General features: G+C 42.6%; 1 protein-coding gene across 1 annotated transcript in view; it reads left to right on the top strand.

Annotated features, from left to right (window-relative positions):
• Positions 1–805: 805 nt before the first annotated feature.
• The window catches only part of Tnfsf11 (TNF superfamily member 11), a 37,659-nt gene continuing 18,991 nt past the window's right edge, over positions 806–19,473 (top strand). Inside the window, exons 1-2 of the mRNA XM_008854681.2 lie at positions 806–1,210; positions 8,550–8,717. Coding sequence (XP_008852903.1) covers positions 989–1,210; positions 8,550–8,717 — 390 coding nt within the window. The 5' untranslated portion in view covers positions 806–988. The remainder of the gene's footprint in view (positions 1,211–8,549; positions 8,718–19,473) is intronic.

Here is a 19,473-nt window from a genome sequence, read left to right as displayed (position 1 = left end):
TCATGCTTTGCAAGTAAGAGCTTTTACCTGAGGAGCGATCTCTTTGGTCCCCAAACCTTGCTTAGTTAAACAGTGAAACTTTATCATCAGTTTTCTGTAACAGCTCTATCCCGACTTTTGAGTGAACCCTCCTGGTGTGGCTGTGCATTCCTTTATCTTGCATGTTTCTGAGCAGTTCTCCTTCCCTTGCTTCCCTTTCCTCTTTCCCTGCCTCCTTCCTCCTTCACTTTTAGGAGTCTATAGGTTCCCAGCGGCATCATTCAAAACATGCTTCACTTAAAGACACTTTGAAGATGCAGAAAGGATTTGGGAAGAGTCTGGAATTTTTCCAAGTCTTCTCAAATACCCTGGGAAGCTATATTTGGAACCATGGCAGAGGCCAAATTTTAAAATCTTTGAGGATGCTCCTAGCTGAAGTTTTTAGAGTGGTGGACAGGAAGGGACCTCGGGACTCACTAAAGCGAACTTTCTGAATCTTATGGAGGAAACTGAGGCCCAGAGACGCAAACTGCTAGGAGGAAGGTCTGTGACGGCAACCCTTGTCCTTTACCTAGCAGTTAGTTCATCTTGGAGCCCTGAAAGGCCACTGAGGATGGGCAAGCTGAGGAAGTCAGGAACCACTGGACCCACCCACAGCCTTCTTCTCAGAGGGCCCAGATGGGGAGGGAGGAAGCCCTTTGGTGAGAATGAGGAAGAGAGGGAGGGCAAAAGGAAGGAAGGAGGGCAGAGGAGGGAGTGGAAGAGGCAGCCTCCCCGGGGCTGATTGGCTCCGGAGGCCAACCCTCTCCATGTGGTTTATAAGAGTTGGGGCTGCCCGGGGCACCCTGCTCTGTCACCCGCGCTCCCTGGAGCCCCTGCCAGCATCTTGGTGAGCGCTCCACGTCGAGGTCCCGCCGGGCCGGTTGCCTGCTCTGCGGCGGGCAGCCGAGGAAGGGAGAGAGCCGTCCCCACCGCGGAGGGGAGCGCCCGGGCTTGCGGGCGCCACGCCATGCGCCGGGCCAGCCGAGACTACGGCAAATACCTGCGAGGCTCGGAGGAGATGGGCGGCGGCCCTAGCGCCCCGCACGAGGGCCAGCTGCACGCTGCACCATCCGCGCCCACCTCGCCGCCGCCCCCCACGGCCTCCCGCTCCATGTTCGTGGCCCTGTTGGGACTGGGGCTCGGCCAGGTGGTCTGCAGCGTTGCTCTGTTCCTATACTTCCGAGCGCAGGTGAGTGGCTGCCTTCCTGGCCTCGTTCTCTGCCAGGGAAACTAGGTCTGACCCTTGGGCTTGGCTCCCCAGATCTGCCTATTTAGGGGGAGAAAGCGACTCTCTAAGAAAGCAACTTGGGGAGGCCCTAGGATCACTCACCTGTGCCTTTCCTCCGCAGCGCTCAGAGGCTAAACTAGGATGGGTTTGAATTTCCCCCCAGAAACAGCATTGGCCGCTCACCTCCTTCGCAAGTAATTTCATACTTTCTGCACGTCTTACATTTCTCACTTGGGGTTAAGAACCAACTTTACTCCACTTAGGAAAAAAAAGGCGCTTTTTTTCGTAGCATCTGTCTTTCCAATCCCACCTTACTAACTCCTGACTGGCTGGCTTTTCTGGGATGCTGGAGCCACAGTGCGGGAGAGGTGCGCGGTGTCCAAAGGCGGCTGAGTCCCCGGGAGTGACGCACAGTCTACAGATAGGCAGAGAGACCAAATAAGCCAAGTCTTGAGGTTCTGCTGCTGTTGCTCCTCGGGGGCTCAGCCCCTGAGGGGTGAGGAAAGAGGGACAGTTCCACTGTGGCTGCCAGTAAGGTGGGTGCGAGAGAGGGGGGTGGGGAGAAGGAGAAGTTGTGTGTGTGTGTGTGTGTGTGTGTGTGTGTGTGTGTTATGGCACAGCCTTTCTACAATCTAGTTTGTAACCAACCTTTGAAGAGAGGAGGAAACTCTGCACCAAACTCTCAGAACTGTGGAGCGGCAGTAGAGAGGAAGGGGTAAAATTGTAATATTATGCTTTCTGGTGGTTTATGTTCTTGTGTTTTCTTGGAAATTGCAGTGCAGTTGGTTGGATTCATTCAAATACTCTTGTCTGGTGCTATGAACTCGTTCTCAGAGGAAGTGGAGGGCTGACTGTGCATTTTTTTTTATGGGAAAAGAAAGTTGGGTTTGGACTTCATTGGTTTCCAGATTCAAAGGTGATTACTAAACCAGATTGGATGCATTAAAATGTGCCATTGCTTGGATTCTATGGGTTTTGACGTGTGCCAACGTCTTGGGCTCTCCTTTCAATCATAGACTTTTGCTAAGCAGTCAGATCTGCTAGTTTGCATTTTATACCACTCATGTGGTTACCAACTAACACAAAAATAGAAAGGTCACGACCAACTTCTGGAAATCTGTATTTGTGTGTTAATAAACATAATCTTTAACCTGTTAGGATATTTCTCTATAGGACAGTTTTCGAGTGGTTTCCTTGCAATATGACTTACACAAATCCTCACACAAGTGAGTAAACATTTTTTCTTTCATTGGAGCACAAGGCAGTCAACAAAGAATGATTTATCTTAAAAAAAATTTTTTTTTGCCATCTAGCATTTTTGATGCTTGTGTGTTGAGAACCTGCATGGTGCATGACTCTATTAAATGCTATGGAATTTGCCCTAAGAATTGCATACTGAATATTGCAGTCTCTACCTCTGTGGTGGCAAGTGACAGCCTATGCTCCCAACAAAAACAATTGTAATTCTCTGTCCCTCACTGAAAGCAGCAATGGCCTGAAGATGCAGTAGAGGTCTACTTCTTATCTTTCTAACATTGTTGGGACATGGCATTTCCTTAGCAGTAATGATGAAGTGAGTGCTGGGCATGGAAAGAAGGAGTGAAGAAATTCTAGAGACCCTGGCAGCATAGCTTGCTAGGAACAGTGAGAACTGGCATGACTACGGAGGAAGGCGTGACCAGCTGGGCTCTTCATAAGACTGTTCAGCTTTCCTGAAGGCATTCTATGGTGGGGGAGCCTGAGAAGTCTGTTCTAATGGTCACCTACCAACACACAACAGTCTTGATGGCACACTAATAGTAATGAAACCCCATTTCCCCAAAGTAAACATGTGATATGAAAGACTGGTCAGAAGTTTTCATTTGGAGAATTTAATTCCTGGGTTCAATCTTCTCCTTTCTTCCCTTTCCTTTTTCTCCCTTTCTCCCTTTTTCCTTTCTTAATTCCTTCCTTTCTTCCTTTACTCCTTTTTTTTTTTTTTGTGGCAGGAGCTCATGTAGCCCAGGCAGACCTCAAACTTGTGTGTAACCAAGGATACCTCCACTTCCCAAGTGCTAGGATTATAGGCATGCTCCATTATACCTGGAGGTTTTATGCAGTACTAAGGGCTTGAACCCACAGCTTTGTGCATTCTACCAGCTGAACTACATCTCTAGCTCCCAACTGCCACAGAGACTGAGCCTCCCCTAAGACATATTTAACATATTTTACTCATTATTCTGAACCAAATTCTGTAACTGCATTTTGAAAAGGCTGTCTTCTTTAGTAGAGCTGGAGTAGTGGGAATAGTGAGTTGGTCTGAGGATGCCACTAGATCTTACTGCATTTCACTGAGTATGATTTCTACATTTGATACCTAAGGGGATCCTAATCACTTAGAGATACATTCTGAACCCCTTACAAATGAAATGCTATAATGTCTGGAATTTGTTTCAAAGTAATTGATGAGTAGAAATGGGTGTAAGGGGATAAAGGTGTGATAGCTTATATAGGAGATGCAATCATTGGTCATGCATAGATAAGTATTGAACCTGAGTTCTGGGATGGAAGTTCAAGCTACAATTCTTTCACTTTTATGTATTTTGAAAACCTTTCATAGTTCTAGATATTGGTGCCAAATTATAGATTTTTGAAAGTTTAGATGGAGTACTTGGTATTTCTGACTATATTTCAATGAGAATGAAGCCATCTACTATCAGAGAACATGCTTAAAGTTTTAAAAAAATGATAAAAGGAGCCAGGTTTAGTATAATTTAAGGGTAGGGGACAGAATGCAAATTCTCAGAGGCCAGAGGATTGGAAGATCAAGGCCAGCCTGGGTTATATAATGAGATCTTGTCTCAAAATCAAAACCAAAATTAAAAACAAATTAAAAACCTACTCATGTTTGAATATTTAGCAATGAAACAGTTTCCTGGGCATTTCAGATTGCCTGTGTCAAATATATATATATATTATATATGAACTAGATCCAGGATCCAGTGTGGATTAGCTTTCTCTTTCCAGCCCTGCCAAAGGGGGAAAATGGCATGTGGCTTGTGCTATATATTTACCACATAGTATTCATACTTTGGTTTTCAAAGGAAAAAAGCCCTCCTAAAATGTTACTTGTAAAGTTTTGTGTGTGTGTGTGTGTGTGTGTGTGTGTGTGTGTGTGCAGCACCGTACTCAAATTTACAGCGTAGCTATAAGAGGTGCTTTTCAGAAAGCTGGCTCTCCTTTGTCTTAAACTTCTTCCCTCCCTTTCCCAATGCTGCACCATGCCAGCCTCCCTGGCTGCTTTTTACCCAGCACAGCAGTCACTACTGCAAATCTGATGCCAAGTGTGCAGGCAGCCTTTTTGAAAAACTGATAAGGAAGCAGCACAGATGCTGAGCATCCTGCCTCATTTAACCCTACAATGATTCCGTCTCAAAGAGGTTTACCAAAAAAAAGTTGATTTCATAGTCACAACATCATCTGATAGGTGCATTTGAAAAGTCCACTGTGTGTTTTTAGGGTGTATATAATGCTGGGGTAGAACCCAGGGCCTCAAGTATGGTAGACAAGTGCTTGCTTGCCCAGCTCTAAACATCCACTTTAAATCAGATACTCAAGATTTAGTGTTTTCAGGTATGTGTGGAGGTACAATGAATTCAATTGTAACTCAGCTTCTTGTGATATTTTGTGAGATCTCTGCTCCCCAGTTGATGTAACTTCCATGAAGAAAGGGGCTGCTTGTTTGTTTATTGTTTCTCCCCTCAGCATCTAACATAATACCTGACATGTGTAATTGACTGAAAAGTCCTTTCAAATGATTTACAACCTACATGTATGTCCATTTCTAACTTACTATTTTGCAGATTAGACATTTAGTAGCTAAAATGGTACAGATTTTCGACCACACTGTGCGAAAAAATATGATGTTGGATGGGAGCTATGTTCCTTTGGTCAGGCAGTGATCTTTCCGTGGGTCTCCTGCATGCACCAATCCTACTCTCTGAGTTGAAATTCCTTCCACAGACAGGCCCTCATTTACCTTATGTGTTTACCCTTGTAGTTCCCAAACCTCTGTTCCCTTCTTTTGCTTGGGCACCTTAGTGAGAAAAGACATTTGATTATAGATTGAAAATAGATTTGTAACTTGTGATTCTCAAGTAAACAACTTGAGTAGATATTTCAAACTGGATTTTGACCCAATCATGATTCCTTTCATCAAAAGAACTGATGAAGTTTTCAGCATGCTGGAGTTCTGAGTGGTGGATTGCATGGCTGAAGAGCTTGAGGAAAGATTCAACAATTGGTCCCCACATTTGGGATGCTGGTAATATTAGCTGAAGGACACGGTCATGGGGGTGAAAGCTGGTCACCAGCACTTTTTTAAAAAGAGAGAACGGAGCCAGTTTGGAAATGTGTGCATTACTAAAAGTTCAGGTAAAAGCCGGGTATGGTGGCACACACCTTTAGTCCCAGGACTGGGAAGTGGATCTCTGTGAGTTTGAGGCCAGCTCAGTCTCAATAGCAAGTTCCAGGGCAGCTGGGGCTACAGGGAGACCCTGTTTCAAAAAGCCCCCCCCAAAAAAAAAAAAAAGAACGGAAGATCTTTGCATTCTACTTATTTATTTGTGCTAAACAATCAACTGTTATTAACTAGTACAGTATTTATTTATTATTTTTTTTTACTAATTAGCAATACTTGTGACCACATTTAAAAATTGGTGGCTAGGGAAATTCAGAGTCATTTTAATAGCAGAATAGCGATGCGTATTTGTGTATTTGACATTTTGAAATATTTCTTCTCAAGGTTCACTATGGAGGAGATAGCCCTGGATCTAAATGCAGCTTCCCTGGCACTGTGCCAGGGTGGACCCTACAGTCGGTATTTTTTGCAGCTCCCTCTGAGCCCATGGTGATACATAGGTACACCTTGAGTATTGACAGTGTTTTGACCCTGCTGCTCCTGTTAGGTGCCCTCTAGTTTGTCAACAGGATGCAAGTCTAACCAACTTTATTCAGGATCCCCAGGCATTTCCTAGAGTCACGTTGTCCCTTCAACTCATCACTTCTCTGGTCTGTTGCGTTCCTGGAGTCTGAACCCAGCAGCATTTCATATCAAGTACTCAGTCTTTTCTGGCTTTGTGGGATGCTTATCATCTTAAATGAGCCCTTTCAAAAAGTATGATTGATAGCTGTCCTTCTAAAGAAAATATGTGTAGTAAATATGCATTGCTTCATGGTAGGACCTCCCTCATGTTTACAGGTCATCCTTAGAATAGTTTTAGATTAAAAAATTTGGGGATTTATTTTTATTTTATATGTAAGGACATTTTGCTTGCATGTATGTAAATGTGCCACATGCATGCAAACCCAGGGGAGCCAGAAGAGGGTGTCAGGCCCCTGAAACTGGAGTTACAGATGGTAGTGCACTGCCGTGTGGATGCTAGGAACTGAACCTGGGTCCTCTGCAAGAACAGCCAGTGCTCTTAACCACTGGGCCATCTCTCCAAGTCTACACAATTTTTAGATTTGTTTTTATTTGTGTGTGTGTGTGTGTGTGTGTGTGTGTGTATGTATCTATGTATTTGCCATGTGTGTGTTTGTCCACTTTAGAGGGATAGAAGATAGTATCAAATCCCTTGGAACTAGAGTTCCAGGCAGTTGTGAGCTACCTGACTTGGGTTCTGGGAACCAAACTTGGGTCCTCTCAAAGAGTAGCAAGTGCTCTTAACTGCTGAGCCATCAGATTAGAATAATCAGAATTGAATCTGTGGGTGCACATTTGTTTAAAAGCCTATCTTTCTTTAAAAGAGTTTCAGATATGGTTAGAGTTCTTTTCAGTTTATTTCTGAGGATTGGGTGATAAAGAGGCACATCATTTTGATTACTTAAAAAGTTGAACTAAATTGGGGCGGGGGGACTTAGTAGTAATTCTGACCAGACTCTAATTATTACAAACTTACATAGTTTTTCCTTTCCTTTTTGTTTAGTTTTTATTTACCGATAGGCAAATGCTCATGAAATACTTTGAATATCTGAAGAAAAAGGACAAGTTAAATTGCTATAAAACAATTGGTAGCTAATCAAATTCCCCTTTATATAGCAGTTGAAACCACTGCAAAGCCTTGTGGGAGCTGTAGGAGACAAGTTTATAGAAGCCCTTATAGAAATGCTCAACTGGACACTATTTTTAACCTGGTGTTCAGCTAATAACTCCATGGAGATATTTTGGATGAGACAATTCCTTACATTTTAGCATTTCCTAGCATTTATCACATGGCCTGCTCATGCATCCCTCTCCACCCGTACACATTTGCAAAGATCCTCAAGAATTATAGGCTCCAGGTTGAGAGGTACTGATGAGATGTTCAACTGAAAGAAATTACACTTCTGGTTCAGGCTTTGTATGAAATAGATTTCTCTCTCTCTCTCTCTCTCTCTCTCTCTCTTCATTTAATTCTCTTAATTAAAATGTTCACTGAGTAAAAAAAAAGACCAAATGGAAATGGTGGCTAAAGATTGGGTTAATTTTGCCTAATTTATGTAGACTTACGCTTTGAATCTCCAAGTGGGCTTCATCTCCATGTGGTTTTATGTCGTCTGCTGTATGGGTATTGTTGATGTTGCAGTTTATGAGAGAGGCTTTTACACTGTAGCCCAGGCTGGCCTCAAATTCATGCCAGTCCTGCTGTAGCCTGTCAAGTGCTCAGACTACAGATATGAGGCACCCATCTGGGTTGTTTATGTGTATTGCTACCTCCTTAGAGCTCATGTGATTTCCCATCTATGAGCAATTTTATGTTGTCAGAAAATTTTGAGAAGCTCCCTGTGAATCACATACATACACTTCAGTTGTTAAGAATTCAGTTGTTAAGTTGTGGGTAATTGTTAGCTACTTACCAAAATGAATTAGAAATCAGTATTTTCAGGGTAAGTTGCTAGCTCAGTGGATAAAGTACTTGCTGCACAAATCTCTGCGCTGGGAGGCAGAGATGGATCCTGGGCCAGTTGAGCCAATACATGAGCTTCAGTTTCAATGACAGACTCTGTCTAAAAAAAAATAAGGTGGGGTATAATAGAGGAAGGCACTGAACATCAACCTCTAGCTTCCACATGTGTATGATAGGTATGCACACCCACATGTACACACATACACATACCAAAAAGAAAGTCAATGCTATAATTAACGTGAAGATAGTTTAATTAATAATTAATCACTGAGGACATACAAACTTCTCTAAGCATGATCCTCTTATTCTCATCATACTTCATTGAAATAACAATAATTAGCAGTCACCACTTTAATATCCTTTTCCCCTCTCAGATGGATCCTAATAGACTATCAGAAGACAGCACTCACTGCATTTATAGAATTTTGAGACTCCATGAAAATACAGACTTGCAAGACACAGCTGTGGAGAATGAAGATACAAACGTAATTCCTGATTCCTGTAGGAGGATGAAAAAGGCTTTTCAAGGAGCTGTGCAAGAGGTAAGTCCACGTTGAAGTTGCTAAGTCAAGAGTTGTTGCAGACTCTGCGGTTACTGAATATTAAAACTTGGTAAGTGTCATTGACTCTGTTCTTTTGTTTTAATACATTGTAAAAGAGCTGATGAGAATTCCTTAAAGAGAATTAAAAAATTCTCTTAAAACATTTTTGTCATTTCTAAATTTATGTGTATGAATGTATTGCCTGTCTGTATATAAGTGCACCCGTGTTGTGCAATGCCCACAGAGGTCAGAAGAGGTCGTTGAATTCCCCTGGAACTGAAGATAAGACAGCGTGTTAGCCACAATATGGGTGCTAGGAATTGAACCTGGGTCCTCTGCAAGAGCAGCCAGTGCTCTTAACTGCTAAGTCATCTCTCCAGCCCCAAGAGAATTATTTTGAAGCAGAATTATTCTGAAGTTGGTTTGACATACAGAGACCTTCATGCAAATTTTCTTTCCTTCCTTTCTAAGAGGAGAGATTTAAATTCTTTCTTGGAAGGAGGACCAAGGTAGCTATGATTAATAGATGGGTCAGTCTCTTAGTTTGAATTTCATGATCTAGAAACCATGCTCTAGGGCCCCAGGATGGTCCTTTCATTTGCTTCTGTAAGGACTCCCTTTTCCACACTTGAGGCCCAGGACTCTGATGAGAAGCAGTGTAACTGGTCCTTCCTTGTCAGGAGTGGTGAGGAGGCAAGCGTGCAGAGCAGGAAATGAGGTGGTGGGTGAGGTGGAAATTGTGTCTGTGTTCTCATTCTCTGGGAGAGATGAGGAAGAGAAGACTGGTGACTACTCAGACCAGCAGCTTTAGCTGTGAAACATCATACCTGCCTGTTAGATGCTCTCAATAAAGCCATCTGGGAATCAATGTAACTACTGAGGCCACTCCAAACTGCATAGGATCCCACCTGTGTGCACTGCCCATCTGCCTTTGTGTCTTCATGTGTGCTCCTGTCCACTTCCACATTCCAGCTTCACTTTGCAACTTCTTGGGTGGTCTCACCATCATAGAGTAAACCCTGAAGTCCTCAGAACCCTTGAATCTTAGATCTGCTAAGATTTACTAATGAAATAGTATATGTAATTCTTGTTTATTACTTCAGAGGAATAGCATGGCTTTAAAGGTGTGTCAGAAGTAGACATAACTACAAAACTAGTAATGGTAAATGTAATACCCATAAGATAGGATTTCCTGCATTTTATCATTTTATTAAATTTAAGACCACTGGTTTTCAATCTACTTTGTTAGATTTTACATCACTAAGAAATAAAATATTCCGACTAAATAAACATGAGGCTGAACATTGTGGCACATGTCTTTTTTTGTTTTTCTTTAATATTTTTATTGGTTTTTTTGCATTTCATAAAATAGCTCTTAATCAAATTTAGACCCCATCCCCCATCTATCTGCCCCCACAACTCCCCCACCTCCCCACGGACCTCATGCATTCTGTCATATTCAGTCCTATCCGGTCAAACATTTGTATCCAGATGTCCTTCGGTGCAAGTTCATCCACTGGAGTCTAGTCAACCTATCTAGAGATCTTAAAAGAGATCTACTCTCCCTCACCTGATAGTCAGTTGACAACATTTCCCAGGTAATGACAGGGCCCGCCATGGTGGCACATGTCTTTAATCCCAGTACTTAGGAGGCAAAGGCAGGTGGATATCTGTGAGTTTGAGGCCAGCCAAGATTCTACTTGCATCTTAATTTCAGAGATGATACACTAAAAATGTGTAGTATAGAGTCAGTAAAGTACATATTAAAGTAATATGTATGAGAAAGCACATTGCTCATGATAATTATTTTCTCCCTGTGCAAATATATGTGTATAAATTTAGTACAGTATAAAATTACTTTAAATAAGTGAACACAGTTTGGATTAGAAAAAATGGGATTGTAATAATTTGTTTACTGTTACTTTTTTAAAAAGTTATGACTTTTCTTGGGCTGGGAATTTGGCTTAGTGGTAGAATGCATGGTTAGTATGGATGAGTCTCTGAATTCAATCTACACTACTTCTGCCTCCCAAAGTAATAGCCTTCTATCATGCCCTAAGGAAAAACAATCTCACAAGGGAGACCTCCAGCACTGTGTTGCTTCGGTGAATTTTTCTTCTACTTCCTATCCCCGCAGTACTTTTTTGTTCATGGTCCCATTTCCTTGGTATTTGTTGGATCATTGCTTAGAGAACATGAACAATCAATTGTACTTAAAGCTGCTGCTGAACAATGACAGAATTTTAACCATTTAGGAGTTTTGGGGAGACACAGGTCTTCCAGCCTAATGAATAGCGCTAATTATGTGAGATTCAGCACCTGATGAACTAGAAAGATAAGACTCTGGCCAGCAACAAGAGGAATTACCACTTTTATCAAAGGCACATAGTCAGCCCTTATGGTTCATGTCTGCAATCTCAGACTGATGCAGGGAGGTTGTCAATTTGAGGTCAGAAGATACTGCTGAGAGAGAGAGAGAGAGAGAGAGAGAGAGAGAGAGAGAGAGAGAGAGAGAGAATATAGTATTATACCAATAGATTTTAGTTATGAAGAGGAATCAAACTTTTTATTAACTTCACATTTGTTATACTGTAGGATTTTTACTTTTTTTAAAAAGAGTAATAATTTATACAGTCCTTTTAAAAGATTAATGAGCTTTTATAATAAGCCACTGTATATGGGTATAATATACAAATTACTGTAATATGCTAATGTGTGCTAGAAGTGGAAGATTCCAGTTCTTCCCTTTAGGCCTGATCCTTAAGAATAAAATGAGTGGCTGGGCGTGGTGGCCCATGCCTTTAATCCCAGCACTTGGGAGGCAGAGGCAGGCAGATTTCTGTGAGTTCAAGGCCAACCTGGTCTACATAGCAAGTTCCAGGCCAGCTGGGGCTACAGGGAGACCCCGTCTCAAAAAGAACAAAAACAAAAACAAACAAACAAAAAGAATAAAATGGATACTATCCAAATCTTAACCATTTCAATGAACCAGCATCCACATACTGTGACTATGGACCTACACACTTTGCCATATACCCAAGACTCTTATCCCAATAAAATGAATAATTTGCCAAAGGTGTTACCCTTTGATGAAGATTATTAGTTAATATGACATTCTGTGTAATTTGCCAGGGAATCAGGTTATTAATTTGTCTTGCCAGTGCCCAAAATAAGATGGATATATTAGGCATTCTAGAAGTAGATTTATATCTTGGTTTTAGTTCTAACAGATACTGAGCGAACCCATAAAATAAAATTAGACATGTGGCTGTAATCCTTATTGAGAGATCAGCCCATGCAGTGGTAACACATACCAGACATGAGTGCAATATCACATTATATGTGTGCAAAAAGTGGTGTTTACCCAGCTCGTTGTGGTCAGACAAGTAATGCTGTTTTCCCCTCCTTTTTTTTTGTTTGTGGCTGGGTTTTCTTGGGCTTCTTTTCCCTTTAGCATAGAACTCTGAAAGCGTCTTTCTGAGCCAACTTCACTAACCACAATTTATAAAGTCTATCATAATAGTCTATGACAATAAAGAAAACACTAGTACAAATACAGTGTCTGATTTGTAAAGTGATTCCTGTGTTCTATTTTGGCAATCTCCCTGGGCTCTGCCAGCCAGCTGGGGCTGGGGAGAGTGGTGAGCTCAGGCCTTAACCATGGCTGCCCTGCGTGGCAGGGAGGACACTGGCCTTCAGACCTCCTGGGTGGACTCAGTGAACGGATATCTGTGTTGCATCAAGTAAACATTCTGAGCCCTTAGGGCTATGACTCCACTTGAGTTTAGTGTGCCAGGTTACTGATTTCACACTGAGACCTTGCAGAAAAACTCTGGAATTTGTAATGGTATTTAGATGTGTGCTAACAAGGAGAGATCACATAGGAGTAACTTGTTCTCTGAAAGTTGCCCCATGCATTCAAGACAGTACCCTGGGAGGCAGGAAAGAAGCAGGAGGGCTTATCTGTGTGTTTTTTTGTTTTTTTTTTGTATTTGTTTTTTAAAGAATATTTTTATTATTCCAAAGAGAGACAATTTTTAACAATTTTTCCAGAAATAACTCGAAGCAGGCTTAAAAAATATATATACAATGAAGTTTAAGGGTGGAAAAGTAGGGATAAGAAATTAAAAAAAAGCTGAGCACGGTGACACACGTCCTCAATCCCAGCACTTGGGAGGCAGGGCCTGGCAGATCTCTGTGAGCTCGAGGCCAGCCTGGTCTTGGTGGAATAATGAAGGTTTCCATTTTTTTTTTTTTTTTTTTTTTTTTTAATTCTAACTAGTTTATTGGGCTTGCTAACAGAGCATAGTGTGGGGGTTTCTTTACAGAAGAATGGGTGTCCCCCATTTACAGCTGTACTGAAAAGTCCAGACTCAAGTATAGATCCTGTGACTTCCTGACGGCCACACGAAATGGTGAGAGAGGTACCTCCTGGTGTTCTTGGCTTATATATCCTTAGTCCCTCTCCCACATGCAGTTAAGGTTGACTGATTGGCTGGGAGGGATAACTGACTCCCCCCTGGACTCCTCGATGAGTGTGGGAAAGAGGTGTGGCTATAGCTTGCTGGCATAGTAGTTGGAGGACACCTTGAGTTAACACTTCACCCTTCCTCTGGCTCTTATATTCTCTCTCTCTATTTTTTTTTATATTAGCTTTTGGGAGGTACACTTTAAATTTTGAGTTGTATGTGTGTGGTGTATACATGGATGTGCAAATATGCTCATCCAAGTGTGTACTTCTGTGCATATGCATATGGAGGCCAGAGGCTGACATCAGGTGTCTTCCTCTATAGTGCCCCACTGAATGTGGAGCTTGCTGTTTTGGCTAGACTGGCTGGCCACTGAGCCCTCTGGATCCACCTGACTCTACTCCTGGGGTTACAGATGTGTGCTACCCTGCCTGACTGTTGTTTGGGTTCTGGGAATTCCAACTCAGGTTCTCATTCTTGCTCAGCAAGCGGTTTTGCCACCAAGCCATCTCCCAAGTCCCTAAACTATGAATATTTTTTAATATACATAATATACGTGAGTGCTTTTATTTAATATTTAAGTTGGTAAATTGCTTGGAGGACCTGACTTCAATCCCCACAACACACATTTTTAAAAAGTCAGGCATGGGTGCTAATAATCCCAGCACTGGGGAGACAGAGACAGATTAATCTTTTAGCTTGCTGGTCAGTCAGCTTAGCCTACTTGGCAAATTCCAGGCCAGTGAGAGGTCCTGCTTTAAAAAAGTGAAATGATACTAGAGACTGTCCTTTGGTGCACATGGGCAAGCGCGCGTGCACACACACACACACACACACACACACACACACACAATTTCTTTGCTAACAGCTAGAGCTGTTGTGGCTCTCTCGGTGGTAGATTACTCCCGTAGTTTACATAAAAGATCTGAATGTGATTCCCAGTACCCACAAAACAAACAACAGAAAACAATCTCAGGAAGCTGAAGAATAAGAAACACCTGTGGAGTGTGGCGCAAAGCTGCAAGTTTCACCAGGATGACTGTAGTCAGTTCGCACACATTTGAATGCATCTCACTGACTTGATTATTAGGTTATACGATGAAAAACAACAATGAAGCTGGGTGTGGTGGTGCAACATTTAATCCAGCACTTAGGAATCAGAGGCAGGTGAATCTCTGTGAAATGAAGGCTAGCCTGGTCTACATAGTGAGTTCCCAGGCCAGTCAATGCTACAGAGTGACACCCTGTCTCAAAAAAAACCCCCAAACCAAAAAACAAACAACAACAAATCCCCACACCGAATGAGGAGCCACCTACTGAACTCTGTAAACTAACATATTCTTTTTTTACAAATATATATTTTATTTGTTATTTTTATGTGCATAAATGTATTACCTACATGTATGTGAGTGCACCGGTGTCATGCATTGCCACGGAGGTTAGAAGAGGGTATCGGATTCTCCTGGAACTGGAGTTAAGGACGGTTCATAGCTGCCATGTGGGTGCTGGGAATCGATCCTGGGTTCTGTGCAAGAGCAGTCAGTGATTTTAACCACTGAGCCATCTCTTCAGCCCCCTAAACTAAAATATTCTTGAATGCAATGAGACATCAATCCATTCCTAAAGTCATTTTGAAAGTTCTAAGCATGATTTTTACTTATCTTTCCTTTTATCAGACCTGTGCATGGTGATTATGACTATGGCAGCTGGGGGCCATACAGCTTCAGCACAGTTACTGTCCAGGTGAATTTTGTGGGATGTTATCTCCAGACAGACTTTGTGGTTTAGTCACATGTTCCTTGGGCATATTTTTTTCTTTCCATAGTCTGTTCACTCCATAGATGCAGGCCTACAGTGTATACTGAAAATTTGACTCTGGCTTTTTCTTATAGAAGCCTGTTATTTAAAACTCTCTAATTCCATTCCCAATGATTGCAATGACTATCAATAGGCTTTATTTAGACCTTGGGGAGTAGGTCTCTGATCCTCTAATGCCTTATTGAGTGGGGTTAGAAAGGAGGGCCATCATTATTGAGCAGTACCCAGTCTTACCCTGAGTTCTGTTTTTATTCCCTAGAGAGTCAGTATTCACGTAACCTCATTTCCTTTAGAATGTGTAATGTACATGCACGCTGCCTTCTGATATTAAGTGTACTCAACATTTCTGATGCTTTGATCTACAACCAAATAGTCACTGTTAGTTGCTTTCATTTCACTTGGAAGTCTTGTTAAGTTCAATTGCTGATTAAGTTTTTTCTCTCTTATACTCTAGAGATGAGCTATCCCAAAGCTGGTTGGAGGAAGAAGGGTGCTCCTTCTTCCTCAATGTGTCCCTTCTGTCTCTGTGTCTGGGGTGGCCTCTTGTGTTGTCATTTCTAGACAGGGGAAAAGTAGAAGAAAAAGTGAGGGCAGTACATGTGCGTGACTCCTCAGTACTAAAAGCATTCTGTTGCTTGGCATCCACTCAAAAAACACAGCTTGCCGCAAGGGAGGCTGGACAACTAGCTTCCAGCTGAGCTGCCATTTGCCTTTAAAGTTTGAGGAAAGGAGCTGCCTAGAACCAAAAGGGAAAAAAAGAGGTGGATGTGATGGTACCATCTTCAGTCTCTGACATATGTTAGTTCTGGATAGGTAGGAAAGTAGACTCACTATAAGCAGGAGTTAACTTAAAATATACAGGTCTGGGACTGGAGAGGTGGCTAAGAGGTTAAGAGCACTGACTGCTCTTGCAGAAGACCTGGATTTGATTCCCAGCACCCACATGGTGACTAACAACAGTCCATAACTCCAATTCCAGAGGATCCAACACCTTCTGACCTCCTTGGGCATTGCATGACATGGGTGCACTTATATACATGTTGGCAATACACTCATACACATAAAATAAAAATAATAAATCAAATATTTTAAAAAGTTTAAAAAAAATATACAAGTCTGAAAAAAAATACACAACTCTGTGAAAGGTTTTGGTGGTCAAGATTGTCTCCCTCCGTCCCTCCGTCCTTCCCTTCCCTCCCTCCCTCCTCCCTCCCTTCCTTCCCTCCTTCCCCCTTTTCTTTTTTTTTCTTTTTTAAAATTTATTATTTTTTATTTTATGTGTATGCGTGTATTGCCTGCATGTAGGTAAGTGCACCTGTGTCGTGCAGTACCCAAAGAGGACAGAAGAGGCCGTCAGATCCCCTGGAACTGGAGTTAGAGACACTTGTTAGCTGCCACATGGGTGCTGGGATTTGAACCCGGGTCTTCTGCAAGAACAACCAGTGTTTTTAACTGCCGATCCATCTCTCCAGCCCCACTTTTCTTTCTTTTTTTTGAGACAGGGTCTCATTATGTAGCCCTGGTTGGCCTGGAACTCACTGTGTAGACTGTGCTGGCCTCAAACTCACAGATTCACTTGCGGGCCTCTGCCTCCCAAATGTTGGGATTAAAGACATATGCTGCCATTATTTAAAGATTAAATTATTTTAGGATTATTTAGGTAAATAGAACAAGAGCATGTGAGAGAGGTTGCAATGCAGACTTAATGGCATTCACTTGTTTGAGGACATATCACAGGTCCATTTAGGCATGCATATCTACAGTGGTGATTGCTACTCCCAGTTTTTTGCTCGTTTTGTGGTGTCAAGAGCATTCATTCAAAACCAAGATGTTCATAAGATTGAGTGATTGTTTTTCCTCATGGAAAGCTTAGTCCTTAGAATTCTAATCTTTATTATAAAAAGTCTTTCCCTAGTTTTCAGTTGAAGTAAATAAGAAATCAATTAGAATTTAAACAGGTTGTCTGTTTGGAGACATTGGAATTGTTATATAGCCACTATGCCTCATTTGCTTTGTGTACAAGAGTACGTGTCCTAAGAAAGTTTCTCATAAAGCCACAAGGAAACTTGAGTTTAGGGCACTGATGTTCCCAAATCAAGATGTTAGTCATGTAGTGGTTTTCCAATAGGATTTCATCTTCCTTTGCCATCATAGTTTTGGGAACTGCAACCAAGCCCAGTCATATTTAGTGTTTATAAAAGCTGTCTTTATGGGAAATTTGAAGTAAGACCCACAGAGTTTTCCTACAGAGCCAAGGCCATCTACTGTCATTTGCTCAACAATAGGCAGTGTATTCAATCTCAGAGGAGACCCACGGAAAGAGGCAGGAGATAAGAGGTTTGTAAGAGGGATCTAGCCAGTGAGTGATATCAGAGGTGGGCTTTTATTTGTGCCATAGGTACCCCGGATGGAAGAAAAGATATTCTGAGTGGACATCTTGAAAGAAACAGAACTGGAAGGGTATGCCTGAAGAAAGGCATTCATTATGTGGCCTGGTGAAGGACTGATTCCAGAAGTAAATGAAGCAAAAAGGTCTTTATTGGAGACTGTGGTGGTGAGGGGCAGATTGGCCTGTGCATTCAAGGAGAGAGGCAGCCTGTGGAACTGGAGGGAAAGATGTGCCCTGGGGCAGCATTTTCCAAACCAGCTACATCTCTGATGCACTTGGGGGCCCTTTGTTGTATGTTTGTTTTAGTTCTTAAAGGTTCTCAGATCCATAACTAAAGATTCTCACTTGGTAGTCACAGGGATGAACCCTGTGACTTCCCTCAAAGCACCCTAAGTGGTGAGAGCCATTTTTAATGAAGTAGAATGAAGGCTGTGTGGCGTGGATGGTATAGAGAGATGTCTAGATCTGAGATGATCAGATAGCTAATGACTATCTGAGCCTGACGTTCAAGGTCTAGGGGAACCCGACTCAAGGGACAGAGTTTCCCTATCACTATGGTGCTACTCCAGGCCTCAGTATCTGCCCTTTGAGAATACCGAGTGCTGGTCACAGCAGTAACGGGAATAGAAATGCCAGTTTCAAACACTAAGGGTCATGCTCTTCTGAAAGCTTGGTGATCTTGGCACTCTTTTTATGCCAAGCTACTCCTCTAATCTCCCTCTGTGGTGAATGATGGAGCTGTTATCTCTATCACACCAAGCTAGAAGTTGAGGATGTTTTTAAGCTTTTATGAACTAACTCTTCTGATCCTAGTGCTGTGAATACCGCCTCACAAAACCTTCAATGCACCTCTCTGCTGTTCACTGTGGTGGTTGTGTGAATGCCGGGCATCACCATTTCCTGCCTGGGTCACCGAGGCTTGCCTCCCTGTCCAAGTAGAGATGGAGAGAGGAAAGGGCAGGGTCAGATTAGTGAGATTCAAGCTCTTTAGGTGTGGTGGGATCATAGGGTACATGTTGGGGGATGTGATGAGATGAAGCAATCAAGGTAAAGAGCCATAGTGGCAGGGTTGGGTGAGCGCTTACAGAGCATACAGGACTTCATGCTATATGTTGAGTAGCTCAGGTTTTATCCGAACTGAGGGACTCCAACAAAGAATACTTTAAGCAGGAAAGTGACACACTGAGATTTGCATTTCAGGCATCACTCGGCTATGGAGAGTCAGCTAGAAGCCCTTTCCTCTCTCCGTCTCTACTTGGATCCTGAGCAAGGGGAATGAGGGTATGTGACCTGTTAATAGTATTCTCAGCAACCCACAGGAGGCTGACGTCCTATAGACATCAGCACATTTTGTTGAATGAATAAATGATGAGTTAGGCTCTTGTATGTGATCTTTAACATTTCAGGACGATTTTGTGCAGTTTTCTGTCTCTCAAAATTTAACATGAGGGGTGGACTGGAGAGATGGCTCAGCGGTTAAGAGCACTAAGCACTGGCTGCTCTTCCAGAGGACCCAGGTTTGATTCCCAGCACCCACATGGTGGCTAACAACTGTCCATAACTGCAGCTCCAGGGATCTGACTGCCTCTTCTGACCTTCGTACACACTTCGTACCCCCACTGATGCCTGTCAGCCTGCCTGTGGAAATTGGCGCTCCTCTTGAGCACACCTGGGCTTCTCATCATAGCATTAACCACAAGTACCCAGGGTTGCCCTGGCTCACCCACATGTGAGCTTTTTAAGGACCTGTGACTTTCATTTCTGTCCCCAATGGCAGGCAACTTAAAGAGCGAATTTACTGAGTGAATAAGCTGTGCCCCTCCCTGCTCTAAGTGTTATGTGTGGCTGGTTCGTCACTCTTGTCCAAGCAAGCTGATGTGATGTCACAAGCTTCATTAGGGCTGGAGGTGGTTAGTATGTTTTCTTTATGGGCATGAGCTTGTTAGGGGCTCTCCCTCCCTGGTGGCCTGGGTCCTTTCTTTGCCTCACAGTCTACAGAGATTGGGCAGGCACCTTGGTTCTTCTGTGACTCTCATTCCTAGTGGGTCAAAACAATTCTGGGAGCCTGGCAGAGCCATAT

Source organism: Nannospalax galili, unplaced genomic scaffold (assembly GCF_000622305.1).
Source record: "Nannospalax galili isolate Female #2095 unplaced genomic scaffold, S.galili_v1.0 scaffold386, whole genome shotgun sequence".
In the NCBI taxonomy this organism is placed as follows: Eukaryota; Metazoa; Chordata; class Mammalia; order Rodentia; family Spalacidae; genus Nannospalax; species Nannospalax galili.
Note: the sequence above shows the minus strand (reverse complement) of the source record. Positions and strands in the feature narration are given on the sequence as shown.